This window comes from Spermophilus citellus, assembly GCF_964194105.1.
Source record: "Spermophilus citellus genome assembly, chromosome: 13".
NCBI lineage: Eukaryota > Metazoa > Chordata > Mammalia > Rodentia > Sciuridae > Spermophilus > Spermophilus citellus.
This window is the reverse complement of record NC_138193.1, coordinates 63,816,713-63,834,377: the sequence shown is the minus strand read 5'-3', so window position 1 is coordinate 63,834,377 and position 17,665 is coordinate 63,816,713. Positions and strand designations below refer to the sequence as shown.

At 33.1% G+C, this 17,665-nt stretch overlaps 1 protein-coding gene across 8 annotated transcripts in view; it reads left to right on the top strand.

Moving 5' to 3' along the window:
* The window catches only part of EHBP1 (EH domain binding protein 1), a 310,375-nt gene that overhangs the window by 238,261 nt on the left and 54,449 nt on the right, over positions 1–17,665 (top strand). For all 8 annotated transcript variants that reach the window (XM_081264220.1, XM_081264222.1, XM_081264221.1 and 5 more), the window contains one exon: positions 9,372–9,519. In XM_081264220.1, the coding sequence (XP_081120346.1) occupies positions 9,372–9,519 (148 nt within the window). The remainder of the gene's footprint in view (positions 1–9,371; positions 9,520–17,665) is intronic.

The window sequence follows — 17,665 nt, the reverse complement described above, 5'->3', positions numbered from 1 at the left end:
GCTAGATCCATGTGCATGACTGGCAGTGCATTTGTTGGGCCAGATCTAAGGAGCCAGAGAGCGTTCAGCTCCTTTTTGCCTACAAAAGAGCAGCCAGACAACCAGCAAGAGACCTTGGATGTAACACAAGGTGATACTTACTTAGTCAGCCATTCTTCTTTTTTCCTTATAATTTTTTTAAACTAAGAAGAAGTTATCAGTTTCACAAAGAAAAAAGGAATTAAATTATCAAAGGGTCCTCTTTTTGGAGGCCCTAACTATTAGTTCTGCTAATGCAATTTGAAGTTTTCAAAAACAAAAATAATTGCTTTTCTAATCCTAAAATAATTATTTTTAGAGAAATATAGTAGCTACTAGGAATTCTTAAATATTAGTTAAATGAATGAAAGAAAATGATTACTTATTGAGAATATAAAACCTTCTGTCCCAGATTGCTTCCAGATACTTTAAAGGAAAATCTCATTTAACAACATTAATTTGATTATATTTTTATGTTAAGAATTTTTTATTTGTATAGTATGATACAACATTCAGCAAAACAAATATACAATTAGAAATAATATTTGCTCTATCTTGAAACAAGAAGATGTATTTAAAAACCTAGAGTATAATATATTCAATTTCATGAATTGAATACTAATGAAATAAAAATTTTTGAAATGCATGTCCATTTTTTCTGAATTAGTCCTTTTTCTGTCTTCTACTCAGCTATTAAGAACTAGATTTCAAACTTCATGTTCTGTTTACTGTTTTGCCTATGTGTTTTAAACAAATCCAAAACTTAGTAGTTACTACAAAATAAATGTAATCCCCAGGGTTGATCAAAGATTTAATCTGACCAGATGGGGCAAACTTGAGAAAGATTTTGACTTTCCACTCTGTTTTGCAACAAGAAAGGCTGATTTTTCTTTCTTTCTTTCTTTCTTTGTTAGAGAAGCAGAGATCAGGCCATCCCCAGAGAAATGAGCAGGTGTGGCCATTTATAAGCATGTCTGCTTATATTACAAACCAGCATAAGAAAAGTTTGAAATGGTTTGAAAAGATCTGCTAAACAGTTTTAATGTTTCATCTTAAATCCTGTTTATTCAGTCAAGAACTGATCAAGTTGGCAGTAAAATTTCTACTAGTTAGCTAAAACCTTTAAAAAAATCTTGTAATTTTATTTTCTATTTTATTCTATCTTCTGTAGTAAATGAATAGGTGGACTTTGGTAATCCTTGCCTCTGGACAAGCACAGAATTTCTCCCCCCACCCTTTCTTTCTTTCTTTCTTCTTTAATTTTTTTATTCCTTCTGAATACCTAATAACAGAGCCTTGCGTCCTATCTAATGATGAAAGGGTGACACTCAAGGTTTTTATCCTTAATTCTCAAAATTAAGGAATTTCAAGTTAATTTTGAGAACAGATTCCCATAAAATGTTAGCAATACTAAATAAAACTGTCATTTAAGAAACTCAGATAGGTTAAAATTTATTTAGTCCTAATTAATTCAAGACCAATTAATACTGCATGGATCTCTGGAGATAACACAAATAAACACAGTATATCATGTTATTGAAGGAGGTAAAGGATATGGAATTTTGAGATTCTTGGTGGAAATAAGAATGTTTTGTTCTGTTCTAATCACAATTTTACAAAGGATAAGGATGTGAAACTACATTATTTAAAATACTTTTAAAGTTTTCTTAAGGCTTACTTCATGAAAACGTGTAGTCATATGTTTCTTAAATAGAAAGACTTCTCAACCTATATTTTTCAACTGGCTGAATGAAAATATCTAACATTATGAAAGACACCCTTAGGTGGGTAATGATCTCAGCAGCTACACTGACAGTTTCTCATGTTCTAATTCTCCTTCACAAATCCATGGCATCATTTTTGGGCTAAAGTAATGTCAATCGGTGACATTTGCGGCAAGTATAAAAAGGACCCCCCATGGCAGCCATTTTTATTTGATTCTTAAGATCCAAAGGCTGCTGAAAGAACAATTGAATAAAGTTGAGGATTGGAGAAGCTTGATTTTCTTGTTCTCTGTGAAACGAAACTCCAGTCTTTTTCTTCCCATTCCCCTTAAAAGCAAAAGTCTGCTAGGGGGTTGTAGCTGTGTCAAAGCCGCTGGGATGCCACTGCTGATCACTTTAATTACTACGACTAAGGAGGATAAAATTAAAAGTAGCACCATTGAAGCAGTGGAAGAAAGCTTGCCTAGATGTCGGTGAAGTGTGAAATATAAAAATTGCATACCAATACATTTTTATGGAAAGGAAACAAGGAATTACATTACTTATTCTTGAAGAGTTTGTCCTTAAATTGTCAAGTTTTACTAGTGCATCTATCTATAGCAGATTGCATACCATTTCAGAATGATAAGGAAAACCGAAACTTGAAGACATACTATGAAAGGGCTAAATATTATTTTTTAGTTTATGGCCAAAGTGGTAAGTGCTAATCTATCTTCTGTATTTGAATATTTTAAATCTGACATATTGAAATATGGGCTCTTTCTGCACCATAGCAGGACTTTTGCCTTACCTGAAGATGGTAGCAAAGAGAACATCAAAGCTTAAAAGTCTACATCACTTTTCTACAGGCTTATAATTTAAGGTTGGGAAATCTGTGTTTTAAATGAATATAAACATTCATTTTCTTCTCTCCTATTCAGTAGCACAAAGAGGACTTTTAACTCATTTGCATAACCCAAGTATACATAAAGAACTAAGATTTTTAAAAATTAGATAACAGTAGGAAGGACCTCAGAAAAAATGCTGTGAACACTAGTTAAGTGATAGAAAAGACCAATGCTTCAAAATCAAGCAAACACTGAATTTATTTCTTACTATCAAATGAGGGATAGTAGCTATCTCCAAATTGTAAGGAGTAAACAAGAGAACACATGCACACATGTGAAAACATGCAGAACTAATTATTTTTCTCAAAAATGTGTTATAATTTGTAAAAGATAGTCGTGGGAAGGGAGACTGCCCCAAAATACAGCCTCTATCATATCCCCCAAAGAGTACATCCATCTGAGAAAAGCTAAATTCTCCACTATAACTAAGTCTAACTCTAAATAATAATGTATAGTAAAGGATAAATGCCATCAGAGCTGTTCTTAGAAACAGAAAATCTACTTCAGTTTAAGTTTAGAAAGATATAAAGGTTTCCTATGGGCTGAATTTTTCAAGTATACCATTTATTTTAATGACAGCAGTCTTCTAAATTGCCTTTCCTCCGCACACCAGTGAAAAGATTCCCTCTTTTTTCATCAGTCCTAATAAACAGATGATTTTATAGCAGTGAGCCCCTGTCTCCTTTTGAATGTAAAATGGTCAGAGCAGATAGCAAAAATACATTTCTATACTTATAGGTTTAGGTAAACCATCATTGTCAGAAATATTACCTACAATACTTGAGCTATTTGTAATGAATACTATAACAAAATAATAAAGTAATAATTGTCCATGTTCTCTGGTCATGTTCTACTTGGACATGAACAATATGAGTCTTTTTATTTAAAAAACCAAAAAAGCATAGATTTGTTGCTATCCCTTAGATATTACTGCACAAACTGACTTTTAATGGAAGATACATGTTAAAATTTAAGTAAAATAGTTTTACTTAGGATGAATCTGGAGACCAACTAGAAATTAATACCATCAGTTAAACTAAAATTGCATAATCAATTACTATAATTACAAGCTTTCCTTCATGACTTTTAACAATTAACTTTTATTTTTGCAATGGGTTCTTTGTCTTAAGGGAAGCGAAAGAGTGAGAAAACAAACAATGCAGATATGTCATCCTGCTGAAGAGCTCTAGGCCCAAGCAAAATTGTCTCTGTAGTGTTAGGACATTAGTAGAAAAGTAAATTAAGGCAATCTGATAGGGAACTAGAATTCTGTCAATCAGGCTCAAGATTTTGTGCTGTGTCCATAAACTTTGTTTACTGTAGGGTTTTATGAGTTGTAACCTGCCCTTGCAGTCTGTTAATGAGGCTAAATCTTGCTACTTGAGAATTGAATTACAGCACACCTCTGGGCTAATGGTTATAAACAGAAAGTCCCATTAGGGTTGCATTCTGATTTGTTCATTTGCATTTTTTCTATTGTGTAGAGAACAATGATGGGTAAATAAGTACAAACAAACAATTTACATGGAAATTGATAAAGTGTCCTAATTAGTATTTAGAGTTGGTTTTATTAATGATTGCCTGCTTTAAATTGCACTCTTGGTAAGCTCTCAGAAACATTTGCAGATGGGAGTACGCAGGAGGGAAGGAGAGGTGGTAGCTTGACAGAAAAAAATTAGATTCCCATTTCATATTCAGAAAGGTAGGGTCATTTATTTCATTTTAAGACCACTTCATCTTAGTTTGAATCACCAAATTCCAACTCTGTAAGAAGTTATTATTCACACAGTGAAATTCACTTAAAACCTAGTTGCCTGAGGCATATTAAATAATGGTTTTTATTAGTGCTCTTAACTTTTCTTAAGTTTGAAAGATGAAAGTTTAGTAAAAGCTCAATTTTCTTCAGTTGGTCGTGTAATTTGATACTTTTGGGATCAAATAGTTTGGTGGTTATGAACAAGGTCTATGGAGTCAAACAGACATAGGCTAAACTCCTGGCTGTGACATCAGTTCTAGCTGTGTGACCTTGGGACTTAAAACCTAAGTGTTCTCATTGGTAAAAATAGGTTTTTGACAATTAAATGAGATTGTGCATATTAAGCACTTCACACATAAAAGCTCAGGGAATATCAGCAACCATCACTAAAAATCAACATTATCAGGCCCATATTCCCTTTCCTCCTAGAATATTTTCCAAGTTTAGAAATATTGATAGTGAACAACAGCTCTTTTTTTTTTTTTTTTCCCCTGCAGTGCTGGAAATTGAACCCAGGGCTTCACTCCCACTAGGCACTAGGCAAGCTTCTATTATTGAGCTACATTCCCAGCCAAAGTATTTTTGTATATTACTTTTGCATCTTCAATCTCACTCTACCTACTGTAAACTATATTCAGCCTACAAATAAGTTTGTGCTTTCAAATACTGAGAAAACTTTCTCTGAATGTTAGACCTCTCTTTTTCCTTTATCACAGTCCATATTCAGAAAGTCTACCATCTCATCTCTTTTCTTCCTTCCAAGACTCTTATATTATTAGTTTTTATTACAAAAGTAGTGGTACATTTGTATTGAAGAAAGTTAGAAAACAAAAACAATTACAGGAAAGAAAATAAAAGTATCACATTTTGATCTTCAAAATCTCCACCATGAAAACTTTTGTGTATACCCTTCAACTCTTTTTCTTGCATGTATATTATGTGTATTTATTTTGCCAAAATGAGGTTATTACTCTGTAAACTTTTTTAAATCATTTTGCTTTCTCTTTTCTTCATACTAAGGTCATGTTCAGATTTTTAGTTGCCTAAACAATATCATCTATAGATGGTTTCTCCAAACCAGTATCTAATATGTAGCATCTGGTTGTTAAGTCCATTTTGGTAGTCATGATGATAGTTGGTAGTTGGTTAGTTGTTTATTGTTATGTCTGTGTTTTTTCTAACTCATTTGTTAAAGTGACTAGATCAATTGTCCCAAATATCCTACCTTTTGAATTTGGTTGTTTTCTTACTGTGTCATTTATCATGTTTCTCTATCCTTTGTGTATATAATCAACTAGAAATTCTAAAAACTTAGTGGATTCACTTTAAACATTTTGGGTAGAATGTTATAGGTAGTGTGCATTTCTTATGCTTCACATCAAAAAACATATAATGTATAGTTGATTCACTGTTAATAATAATCTTTGTGGTATTATTTAAGCATGTGTTCTAATTACTATTGCTATGTCACAGGTGACCCCAAACATAGAAAAAAATGTTGTATTATTGTACTTATGGATTTACTTCTGTAGGTCAGGACCCAGTAGCATATGCTTTGTTCTGCATTGTCTGAGGCCTCAGCTGGGAAGACTTGAACTGAGGGTATTTCAAAATAGCTAGAGGCGGAGATCATCTGAAGCCTTTTTTTTTTTTTTTTTTTTTAATGTGCTGGGGATTGAATCCAGGGCCTTATGCATACTAAATAAGGCCTCATGCATGCTAAGTAAGGCCTCTGCCACCACTGAGCTACATCCCCAGTTGTGAAGCCTTCTTCATTTTCATGTCTAGTTCTTAGGCCAGGATAACCCAAAGTGAAACTTGTCTGGGACTGTTAAATAGAGCCCATACATCTTGAGCTTAGGAGACAGCTGGCTCCCAGAGAGTGTACACAATGCAAGAATTTCAAGACAACTAGGTAGATGGGTATGGCCTTTTCTGACCTTGGAATCACCTGCAGCTCTTCCACATTTTATTGATTATATACAAGTCACTAAAGCTAGCCAAGAGAAATTCCCTACCAGTTCCCTACCAGACATTTACCTAAAAGATTTTTTTTTTTTTGGGGGGGGGGGGGTTGCCAGGGGTTGACTCAGGGGCATTCAACCACTGAGCCATATCCCCAGCCCTATTTTGTTTTTATTTACAGACAGGGTCTCACTGAGTTGCTTAGCGCCTTGCCATTGCTGAGCTGGCTTTGAATTTGTGATCTTCCTGCCTCAGCATCCTGAGCCAAGCCCCTGGGATTATAGGCTGCACCACCAAGCCCAGCTTACCTAAGAGTTTTAATAACAGTTGACAACATTGCCATAATCATTTATTATGATTTGAAAAGTGATTTTTAGGTAATTTTTTTTCAATAGCTCCCTCAAGTGATAACAAAAAGCATTTTTATATCCTTCTAATTTTTTAATATCCTATTGGACTCAAACTTTTCATTGATTCAATTCAATATAATCATTGTTCTTTTTAATGCTGAAATCATCCCATTTAGTCCACTGAGAACTTCGGAGCTCATTCCTGGGTCCACTTGACAGCTCCATTAATCTACCATCATTAATTTTGACAACCCTCTTGATTTCTAGATGATCTCAAAATTTGTAAAACAATCTCCTCTATTTGAGTTCTATCCATTTGGTTTCTACCCCTCCCTAATGATATTGTTTACCAGGTATAATTGCCCTTTTTAAATTTTCAGACATTAATCTCTAACATTTGTTGCAGTTGATTACTCTCTTTTTCTTGAAAACCTGCTTTTATTCTCCTGACACAGTGTTCTATTTCTTTGTTTCTGCCCTTTTCCTCTTATCCAAGTATAATTGTTGCCATATTTTACTCAGTGGTCCTCCTTTTTCCCTGTGGTACCTCTTCAGGTGCTTCCAAATATTCCTGTAATGTCATCCATCAGCTCTGTAATCCTACTTTGACCCCACATCCTAGTATCAGTTTTATTCCCCAACTACTTACTAACATCTTTACACAAATGTCTTGCCAGCTCCTTGAACCCAGTCTGTTTTACCCTCCCTTCCTCTCTCTCCATTCTTGTAGTTCCTTTTAGTCTTTCTATTATTAGTTCCATAGTTCTAAGTTGCCCAACCTTAAAACTTTTGAGTCTTCTTTTTTCTTCCTCCATATTTAATCTGTTACCAAGAATTGGTACATTTACCAGTTCTGGCTCTAATACATTTCTTACACTTCTTTCTTTTTATTCCCATTGCCACGTCCTCTTCCTGAATCTCATTATAGCTTTCTTAGATTCTAACACAAGCCTTTTAACTAGCGTCTTTCCAGTCCTTCTATACCATCCTATCTTTTGCACTACTGCCTGATTAATCTTTTCTCAAATAAACCTCTGGTTGTTCATTCCCCTAGATTAAAAAGAAAAGACATACATATTAAAAACAAAAACAAAAAAAACTCAAACCTTTATAAAACACACACACACACACACACACACACACACACACACACACACACACCCTTTAGTGATCCCTGCTGCCTTAGAATGAAATTAAAGCACTTTTTCTCCTGAGCTTCACTGCAAGCTCCAAGACTTACACTTTGAGATCTGCTGTAAATCCCTGCTATACCAGGCATCTACAACACTTACCCCGCTTTATTTTTCTTGTCTTAATTGTCTATCACTATTTTTCTTATGCTCAGGAAAATTAGATTGTGTTCTTTCCCCAAAATATATTTTCTTTCTTTTATGTCTTTGTATTGTTCCTGCCTCCTGCACTGACACCACCTAACCAGCAACTCCCAACTCAGACCATTCTAAATCCTACTCATTCTTTAAGCCCAACTCAAAGACCACAATATATTCTATTTGCTCCTCAGCCAAAAATGTTCTTTCTTTCTTCTGAACCCTTGCAGCATTTTGATCATAACTCTTTACTATGGCTATTCTATATTTTCCTCTATATTATAAGATTTTTGAGAGTATAAATAGTAAGTTTCATGTTTGAAATTTTTATAACACCTAGCATGGTAGCAAGGTATGTACTATAGACCAGAAATACAAAAATAAATCAGATATAGCTCCTGCCTTCAAGTAGCTCAATTCTACTGGGAAGAAAGCCTCTCTTCAGAGTTGTGGTATAATTTGATAAGTATTGTTTTAAAAAAGTATTAACACATGCACATATATAGACACACACACACACACACACACACACACACACAACTATAATTACATAGAGAAAAGTTCACTTTATTCCACCAGTGAGATCCAAAGTAGGATAGTCAGGGTAAGTTTGATGGGTTTGAATTGAGTCTTGAAGGATGAGTTAGGAGTTAAATAATATGAGAGAAACATAGTCCAGAAAGAGGAAATGACATTCAAAGCCACAGTACATGAAGCTACATGATGTGAGCAATTTTGTATGAATAGATGTGAGGTTTTGTGGAGGTTAGGAGATGTTAAAGGAAGATAAATTGCAAAGAAGTATTAGGTTATTGTAGTTTTTGTTTTATTGTAATAATGCCTTATTTTATATGCTCTCAATTTTATAAAGCAAATTGATTATTTGCGATTCATAATAATCCCTTTTTAGAAGGCAGCATCTTAGTTATTTAATGAAAGAAGCAGACAGTGCTCTGTGACTCTATTAGAAAATAACAAGTTAAATTCTGTTCTTAGAAAATAGAGTATTAATTGAAATTTTGTTCTTAGTATTGTAAATTTCTTCTTTAAGCCTAATTCTTTTATTAACAGTTCCTGGCATTTCCTCAGTAATATGTATTGTCAAACAGTCCTTAGTTTGAATTTTTAATGTATATTTTAATAATAATTGGTAAATGTTTTTTAAAAATCTGATTTTAGGATGGCTTTTTAAAATGGTGTGACATCCAACTGATATAGAGCATCCTATTTATAATGTGGGCCAAGCACCATGCTGTAAACCAGTTACTATCATGATGATCAGATTGAAAATGAAATTGCATTTCTGTCAATTACTGAGTTGGCAACTGTTCAATATATCTTAGCAGCAAGATGAAGAGCGACGTCGGCAGCTGAGAGAGAGAGCTCGTCAGCTAATAGCAGAAGCTCGATCTGGAGTGAAGATGTCAGAACTTCCTAGCTATGGTGAAATGGCTGCAGAAAAGTTGAAAGAAAGGTCAAAGGCATCTGGAGGTGAGTTAAAGAATCTTGTATCATATTCTACAGACAACTCAGAAATCTGCAGTGGACCTTTTAGGACTTTTTATTCTTACTTCAAAATATTGCATCAAAAACAAAGTTTCTAAAATATTGATATGTTGCAAAAAACCTACAGGAAATGTAGTAAATCAGAAGATAACTGTTGCTATTTCCAAAAGAACCTTTTCACTTTATGGTTTACTACTATTAAAAGAATATTTCTTGAGTTGTGATACTCCATGATACCTCATGAATTGCATAAGAAGTAAGCAAAATGCAATCAAATCCTCAATATCTAGATCATTAAGACTTGTTAGTGGTGAGCTTTGACATAAAAGACTTTAACTTTGTGGGATGGGGTTGTGGCTCAGCAGTAGAGTGCTCACCTCACACATGTAAGGCCCTGGGTTCGATCCTCAGAACCACATAAAAATAAATAAAATATGTTAAAAGAAAAAAAAATCCTCTTTTAAAAAAAAATGCTTTAACTTTGGTTTGATGCTGTGGATTGAACCCAGGGCCCCAAGATTTACACTTTAAACAAGATCTTTTAAAAATAGTTTTCATAATACTATGGCATTGTAGCCTAGGATGTAAAATTTTTTAATAAATTCCATATCCGTTTCCTTTTAGTCTCCTTACTCTGAAAGAGTCTTCCTCAATATTTATAGAGATTATTCTAAGCTTAATTTTGGGACAAGGACTATATAAAGAGAAATTTAATTTTACCTTTCAGAGTTCAATTTGATCATTTTTAATTTGTAAATTTTTACATTTAAGAAACCTATGGGCTTTTTATTTCAAAGGTACATAACCTATTTATCTACCAAAACATGCTAGGTACTTGTCCTGAATTAATCTTAGAATGTTAAGATTACCCTGAAGAGCAGGCAAGTGAGGACTCGAATAAGACCTTAGAGAGCTGAAACAAAGGTAAGCTTTTTCTAGGCCAATCATAAGTTTTTTCAAAGTAAACTGGAACTTACTGCTGTTATTTCAAATTGAATCCTTATATTAAAAGCTTACTGTTGTAGAGAATTCTAACTAATGCCTATGGCATCTAGCCTTCCAGTCCATAAATTTGAAAGTTTTCTTCTCCAAGCACTTGTATATCTGTCCTTGTGGACATCTAAGAACATGGATATCTTGGTTAAATCCTTCATCTTACATTTTCAACTCCTATTATTCAGAACTGTTATTGTATCTTCTTTCTTTCTTTCTTTCTAGGTAATCACTATACCACTAACTACATCCTGGCCCTATCGTTACAGTTTCTCCACTCTACTAGAGTTTATAATGATGTCAATAACTGCTCTTATAATGCTATAATAATTTGCTTAGATTTATTATCATTTTTTTTAGTTTTTTTAGATTTATTATTAATAGCAAGGTATTTCTTTTATCATAAGAATTCCAGATATTCAAAGTAACCATTAGAAACATTTGCTTTCTTATATTTCTGAATGATGGAAAAATCTCTCATTCTTTATCCTCTAGATACACTATCTTAATGCTGCTGTAAATACCACATTCCTATGTCATCATAAAGCCAGGTATGAGAATAGTAATAGTAGGATGGAGAGGGATCCAATGTCATTTGGCAGTTAACAATGCCAAATGAATATAAACTCTAGGAAGGCTAAGAATTAAAAAATTGTAATTAATAGTGCGGCATAGGTTAGCTATGTAGTTGGTCCTGTTTTTATAATACAACCCCAGATGAGGGTATGCCAAGACTAGACTAAGCAAAGAGACTTTGTCAGTGTTATAACCCCCCAAAAATTTTCCCTTCAATGAAGAAAGCAATGACCTGAATTTGGCATTATTCAACAGTCAAGGTAAATAAAATAAACAAAGTAAATAAATGAGGATTGGATCAGTAGAGTTCACAAGGAAGTACAGATTAGAATAGGAACAGTCAGGTGAAATAAAAAGGAGGCAGGATTTGACAGATAATTTATGAGAATATGCTGAAGAGTTAGCTTCCTTATTGCCTAAGGAGTCCAAAGTGACCAGAGTCCATTTCTCCCATAGGACACAGCTTGCCTTGGACATTAGAAACAGCCATGTATCAGATAGTAGTCTTCCCCCCCCCCCCAGTACATTTCAATAACTGAGGGCCTTGTGCAAAATAAGCAAGTCCTCTACCACTGAGGTATATCCCAGCCCCTTTTTAAATTTTATTTTGAGATATAGGTATTGCTAAGTTGCCCAGGCTAGCCTGGAACTCAAACTTCTCTGCCTCCATCTCCAGTGATGGTAGACTTTTAATGAGAACTGAGGTTGACTGACCTAAGACAAATGGAGCAGGTCTATTCCCCAACCTCAGTGGTATGTTTTAGCCTGTATCATTAAATAATATGGATCAGATTATGTCTGCATTGGCCTCAAAGTCTAAGCTAAAGCTAATGAGACTGTCAGTACAAGAGAGACCTTTAGGACAAGGGGAAGGGTAAAAGTCCCACCTGAAGTTCAGCCATTCATAATATGTATTTATCTATCGAGCAGCACCAGCCACTGTGTCAGGATTTGTAGGCCATATGGTCTCCGTCCTAACTACTCAACTCTGCCCTTATAGCCTGAAAGCAGCCTTAAACAATATTTTAATGCATGGGTGTGGGCTGTTATTTACCCCCTCGAGGCAGGGGCTGGATTTTGCCTTTGACCTGCAATTTATGCACCTTTACTTAGCAAATTCAGAATTCACTTGGATTCACAAGAATCCGGTTCCTAAGTGAAAATAACCCTAGTCAGTTTAATAAGTCAAGGAAAAGAATAACTAATCTGAATCATTATGTCTGACAAGAGTTATAATGTGAAAGGAAGAAAGAGAAATAATTTGAGACCAGCCTGGGTGAAGTATGAGGGTAGGAAGATTTTAGTACTAGTGGTCTAGAGTGACAAAGAGCAGAGTATAGTGAAGACCTGACATAATTAGATGGATGCACACCCTGGGAACATGATCAGCACTCACACCCACTGCTTGAACTCACTTGAAAAAGTTCTCTTTTTTCTATTCTCAAACAGCATGCTGCCAGCCTCAGTGCAAAAAGTTTTGAGTTTTGAGATAAGTTGTCTTTAACTTCATGATGTCCGCAGAAAATACATGCAAGGTATTTACAGATGTATAGCCATGTGATCAAGCAACCCACTTACATTCTATTGCAACCAGAAATAGTCTAATTCTTGTGTAAATAACAGAACTGTACTTTTTTTGGATTCTATATCCTAGCTTTTACTAATCTTCCATTTGACATCCTTCTTGGGCTTATGGAGAATCAGGTACTTGTGATGTACTGCACATGGTTTTTTTCAGCATCATTTTGTAGTTATATGCCCATAATGGCCTCATTTGAAAAATTCTCAATCTATGTAACAAACTTTGGGTTCATTTTATTGCATCTTACTTGTAAGGAAAAGGTGTTTGGGGACAAAGTTAAGTGTTTTTATTTTTAGTTGAATGATAATATGGCCAGAGAATGTGCCCTGAATTTCTGCTTTATGAATTTATTAAGATTTCATCTTGGCCAAATAAATGTTAAATTTTTGTTAATGGTTCAGAAATACTTTTGCAAGAAAGGTACCTACCTTGTTTTAAGATTATATTATACTCATATATTGTGTAGTATAATGTATATTTGTGTACTATATTTTTTATATATGTGTTCCATAGCTTATGGCTTTAGTTTGAGTTAGGTTAATATAGTTTAAATTTAAACTGACATTTTTACCTCTCTTTGGCTCAGATATGATAGTGTTGTGGTTTTAAATTTCAAATAAATAAGGCAAATACTTTTTTGTTGTGTCAGTGAAAATGTCTGTGTGCCTACATGGTTTTTATCATTTTCAGTTATGGAAAATAGATTTATCTAAATTTGTTGAAATAAAATCTTAAGAGCCTTCACTAATTTTTACTTTCAGCTTTTATCAATAGTATAACATTTGTATTGTGTTTTCTATCTTTTGTTTGATTTCTAATTTAGAATTAAAAGTTGTGTTTTTAGCCAAATAGAGTGTTGCATACCTATAATTCCAGCTACTCAGGCGGCTGAGGCAGGAGGATTGTAAATTGGAGGACGATCTGTGCAACTTTAATGAGACCCTATCTCAAAATAAAATAAAAAGAACTGAGCATGTAGCTCAGTGGTAGAGCTCTTACCTGACTTGCATGAGGCCCTGGGTTCAGTGCCAAGTACCATAGGGGGAAAAAGTTGTGAACTTAATGGGGATATTTGCTGAGAATATAAAAATCATAACAATTTTTATCTGAATATGTTTTTTAAATTTTTCTGAATATATTTTAAATGATAACCTCAGTTTCTTTTTTAGCATTGCAGATATTCTTTTCATTTTTGTCACCAAATCATTATTTCATTCAATTTTTCCATAAAGGAAAAGTATACAATTGACCTTATTTCAGTGCTATTAATCACACTTTTGAGATCCATGTTTTGCCTATATTGTTGTGTAGTGTATTCTGGAATACATTTTTCACATTTCAATGCATATGTAATATTCTTTTACCTTTTCTTATGCATATATTATATATGATACTTGCAAAACAGCTTTATCTATAGAATAAATCTCTAGTTTACTTTCTGCCTGGCTCACTGGGTTTGAAATGGTTAGCCATAAAGATGTGTATCTCTGTGTCTGTAGTATGTTTAAACATACACTTGCACATGTACTTTAGTTCTGCTAGAATGCATTTAGAACATTTCTATAGTTGTTAGGAAATATGTAATATTAACTGCTAAAAAGAAGTTCAAAGTTCATTGTAAAACTGAAGTTACCAAATGGAAAGAAAGAAGAAATTCATTCTTAAGAATACCTAAACTGTATAGGAGACCAGTTTTTACTCTTGCCCTCCCAAGAAGTAATCCTTTTATTTAAGGTTAGCAATACATATGTAAACTTTGAGTTAACTTACTTAGCACTACTGTGAGTGGTAGTGTAGACAGAGGTTTCATTTAACCTGGAAATAAAATGAAATTGCATGTGTTTAACATGCAGGAACTTGGCTCTATGTAAGTGGATAATGAAAGGAGGCACAATTTTCTACATATTCCTGGAACCTGAAAGTACACATATCCAAACTTAACTATTTCTTTTCATAGCATGCTAACATTTTAATCACTCAGGCTGAAAATTGTGATGTCTGTTCAACATCCCTTCTCTACAATCCAGTATTTAGTTGATTTTCAAATCATGTCATATCTACTCCCAATTCTTTTATTCTAGGTTTAACTCTCCATACTACTTGCCTGAAGTTATAACAGTTTCCATCCTGGATTTCCTGCCTCTAGCCTTTTTGTTCTCCAGTCCACACATAAGTCAGCAATGTTACATGAAGCGTGATGTCACATGAATAGTTTACTCCCCCTGAACAGTTTTTAAACCACTTTTTTCTCTCACTGAAGGAGGCATATGAGAGCTGAGGTTGTGGCTCAAAGAAAGAGTGCTTGTGCCTACCATGTGTGAGGCACTGGGTTTGAGCCTCAACACCACATAAAAATAAAATAAAGGTATTGTGTCCACCTACAACTAAAAAAAAAAAGAAAAGAAAAAGTGTTAAAAAATGTTTTTTAAAAATGGGTCCAATCCCTATTTTAAAAAAAAAATGAAGAAAAAGAAGGTGGTACATGAAAATATAAGCAAGAATGATATAGGAAAAATATTAAAACAACTTCTAATTTATAAAAGGCACTCCAGTGATTACATTACTATTAATAAATTATACATATTTCATAAATGGTTACGATGAGAAACTTTGTTTGAAAGCTACTTAATCTTCTAAAGCACAGTGCTGATCTAAGCATTTTGAACACCATTTTAGCACTCAGGAAATGTTTTTTAATTCATTTGCTAAACTATAAAATTAAAGAATTTTTTAGAACAGTGAGATTGAAGATGCTCACTTTTATGAAAGTGAGCACAACTAATTGTGCTAAGCATAGTTTATCAGAAAAGATACATAGCCAGATATAATGCCTTAATTATATGTTTGAAAACATTTTCCAATATTTTCATCTCTACGGTTTTTCCCCTCTGGGAAAATGATTTTTCAATCATTTTTCTTTGTTATTTTGTCTTTTCTAAATGGCTTACACATTAGATGGGAAGTCTGCAATAAATGTTAACTATTATTAGCAATATTAATATTTTAGTAAATATTTATTTGGGAATGCAAAGTCACATATAAAGATGTACATTTCAGAAAGGATTAAAGTTGGGGGATTAAACCAAAACTATGAAATTTTGGAATTTCTCAATTTGAAAAAAAATCTTTGGAATATCTTATTAATAAAAATTACCCAATTTAAAAAATATGATACAGAGTATTAGGGGAATTCTTCACCTCCCAGGGCTAGACAGCCATTTCTTCAGAAACTCCATTTCCTGTCAACAACAGAATTTAAAGTTAAACTTCTAATATGTAAATCAGATCATTACTATGCCTTTCCAAATGTATAGAATTCAAAATTAACCAATTTTATCATTAGGATTTGGAGAGAAAAGATAAATAGTAGGAACTCATAATGTTAAAAAATGACTTTGTTGGATTGGGATTGTGGCTCAGAGGTAGAGCACTCGCCTAGCAATGTGTAAGTGAGGCACTGGATTCCATCCTGAGCACCACATAAAAATAAAATAAAGATATTGTATCCAACTATAACTAAAAAATAAATGTTTTTTTAAAATGACATTGTTAATTATGACCTAAAATATTTTAGTAAGGATATAAAACAATAGTGGGAGACTTCCTCTTTCATTTGTGCTCAATTTTGAAAAATAGTTTTTCTCAATTTTTACTCTTCCAAGATGTTTTGCCTTCCTTGTTTTTGAACCTTCCATTGTATAAAGGCACTGTATTCTGGTTTTACCCTTTATTCATATTGCTTCTTTATGACAATATTCATTAGTACAAAATCAGTCAAATCTTCATAAAATGGCTTAAATATAGTACAAGTTTATAAGAAATAATGTCTTGATGCATCGATAGCAAATAAATGATTAAAAATGAAATTTAGAAATACTGTTTGATGACTTCTTCATCAGATCAACTTATTTTTGTGTGCTATTATGAGAGATTATGATTAGATTACACTTTAAAATACAAGGACTCAGTGATTCAGAGACAGCATGTGGCAAATTGTCAAAACCTTTGCATCTGCTTTAATGTGATAATTCATGTTTGACATAAGAATGTAAAATACAAATGTTAATCCAATAGTGAAAAAGTGACTTAAAACTAATTTCTTAACTTGCTTATCTGTGTGAGACCTCAATTTGAATAACTGTTATTGAAATACTGGTTTTTCTTATTTCATGTTTTGGACAAATTACATAAAATATAAATAATAACTAACATTATTGCTACATGTTCCTACAGATGAAAATGATAATATTGAGATAGATACTAACGAGGAGATTCCTGAAGGCTTTGTTGTAGGAGGTGGAGATGAACTTACTAACTTAGAAAGTGACCTTGATTCGCCCGGTAATTTCAAATTGTTTTGTGTCCTGCTGCATGGCAAAATTTATGGTTATATTTTTATTATCTCAATAATACTAGGTTCATTTTATAGTTTTATTATGTTTTATATGATAAGTCATTTAGCTAAATCTACCTTCCATTAATTTTACATTATTTTGTTTTAAGTTGAATGTTAAAATAGAAATAACATTAAAATAACAAATTATAGCTTATGTTCTCTTATTACCAAGATTCACTCTTATGTTTTATATGAAACAGTTTATAAGTGTTTGATAACTGATTTTCTTTCCTTCTTAAATATTTGGTGTGCTGTTATATGATATATATGGAATAATCCAAATGTAAATCTAAAACATAGATCAGATTTTTCTGACAATTGCGAATTGATAGTCCTTGTTATAATATTGTTTTGAAAATGTTATGCTTAGTTTAAATGTTTAAATTAATTACTTTATACATACTTAACTGACTACAATATGACACTGAAAACTAATCATGTAGACTACTACTAAATTAATCTCATCAGTAAGTCAGTGGCAATTGATCTTTGTAAGTTCTTGTTTCAAATATAAAGATAAGTTCTAATGGTTTCTAATAATAGGTTAGTGTTCTATCTGCATTGCCTTTATAAGCCAGCAGCAA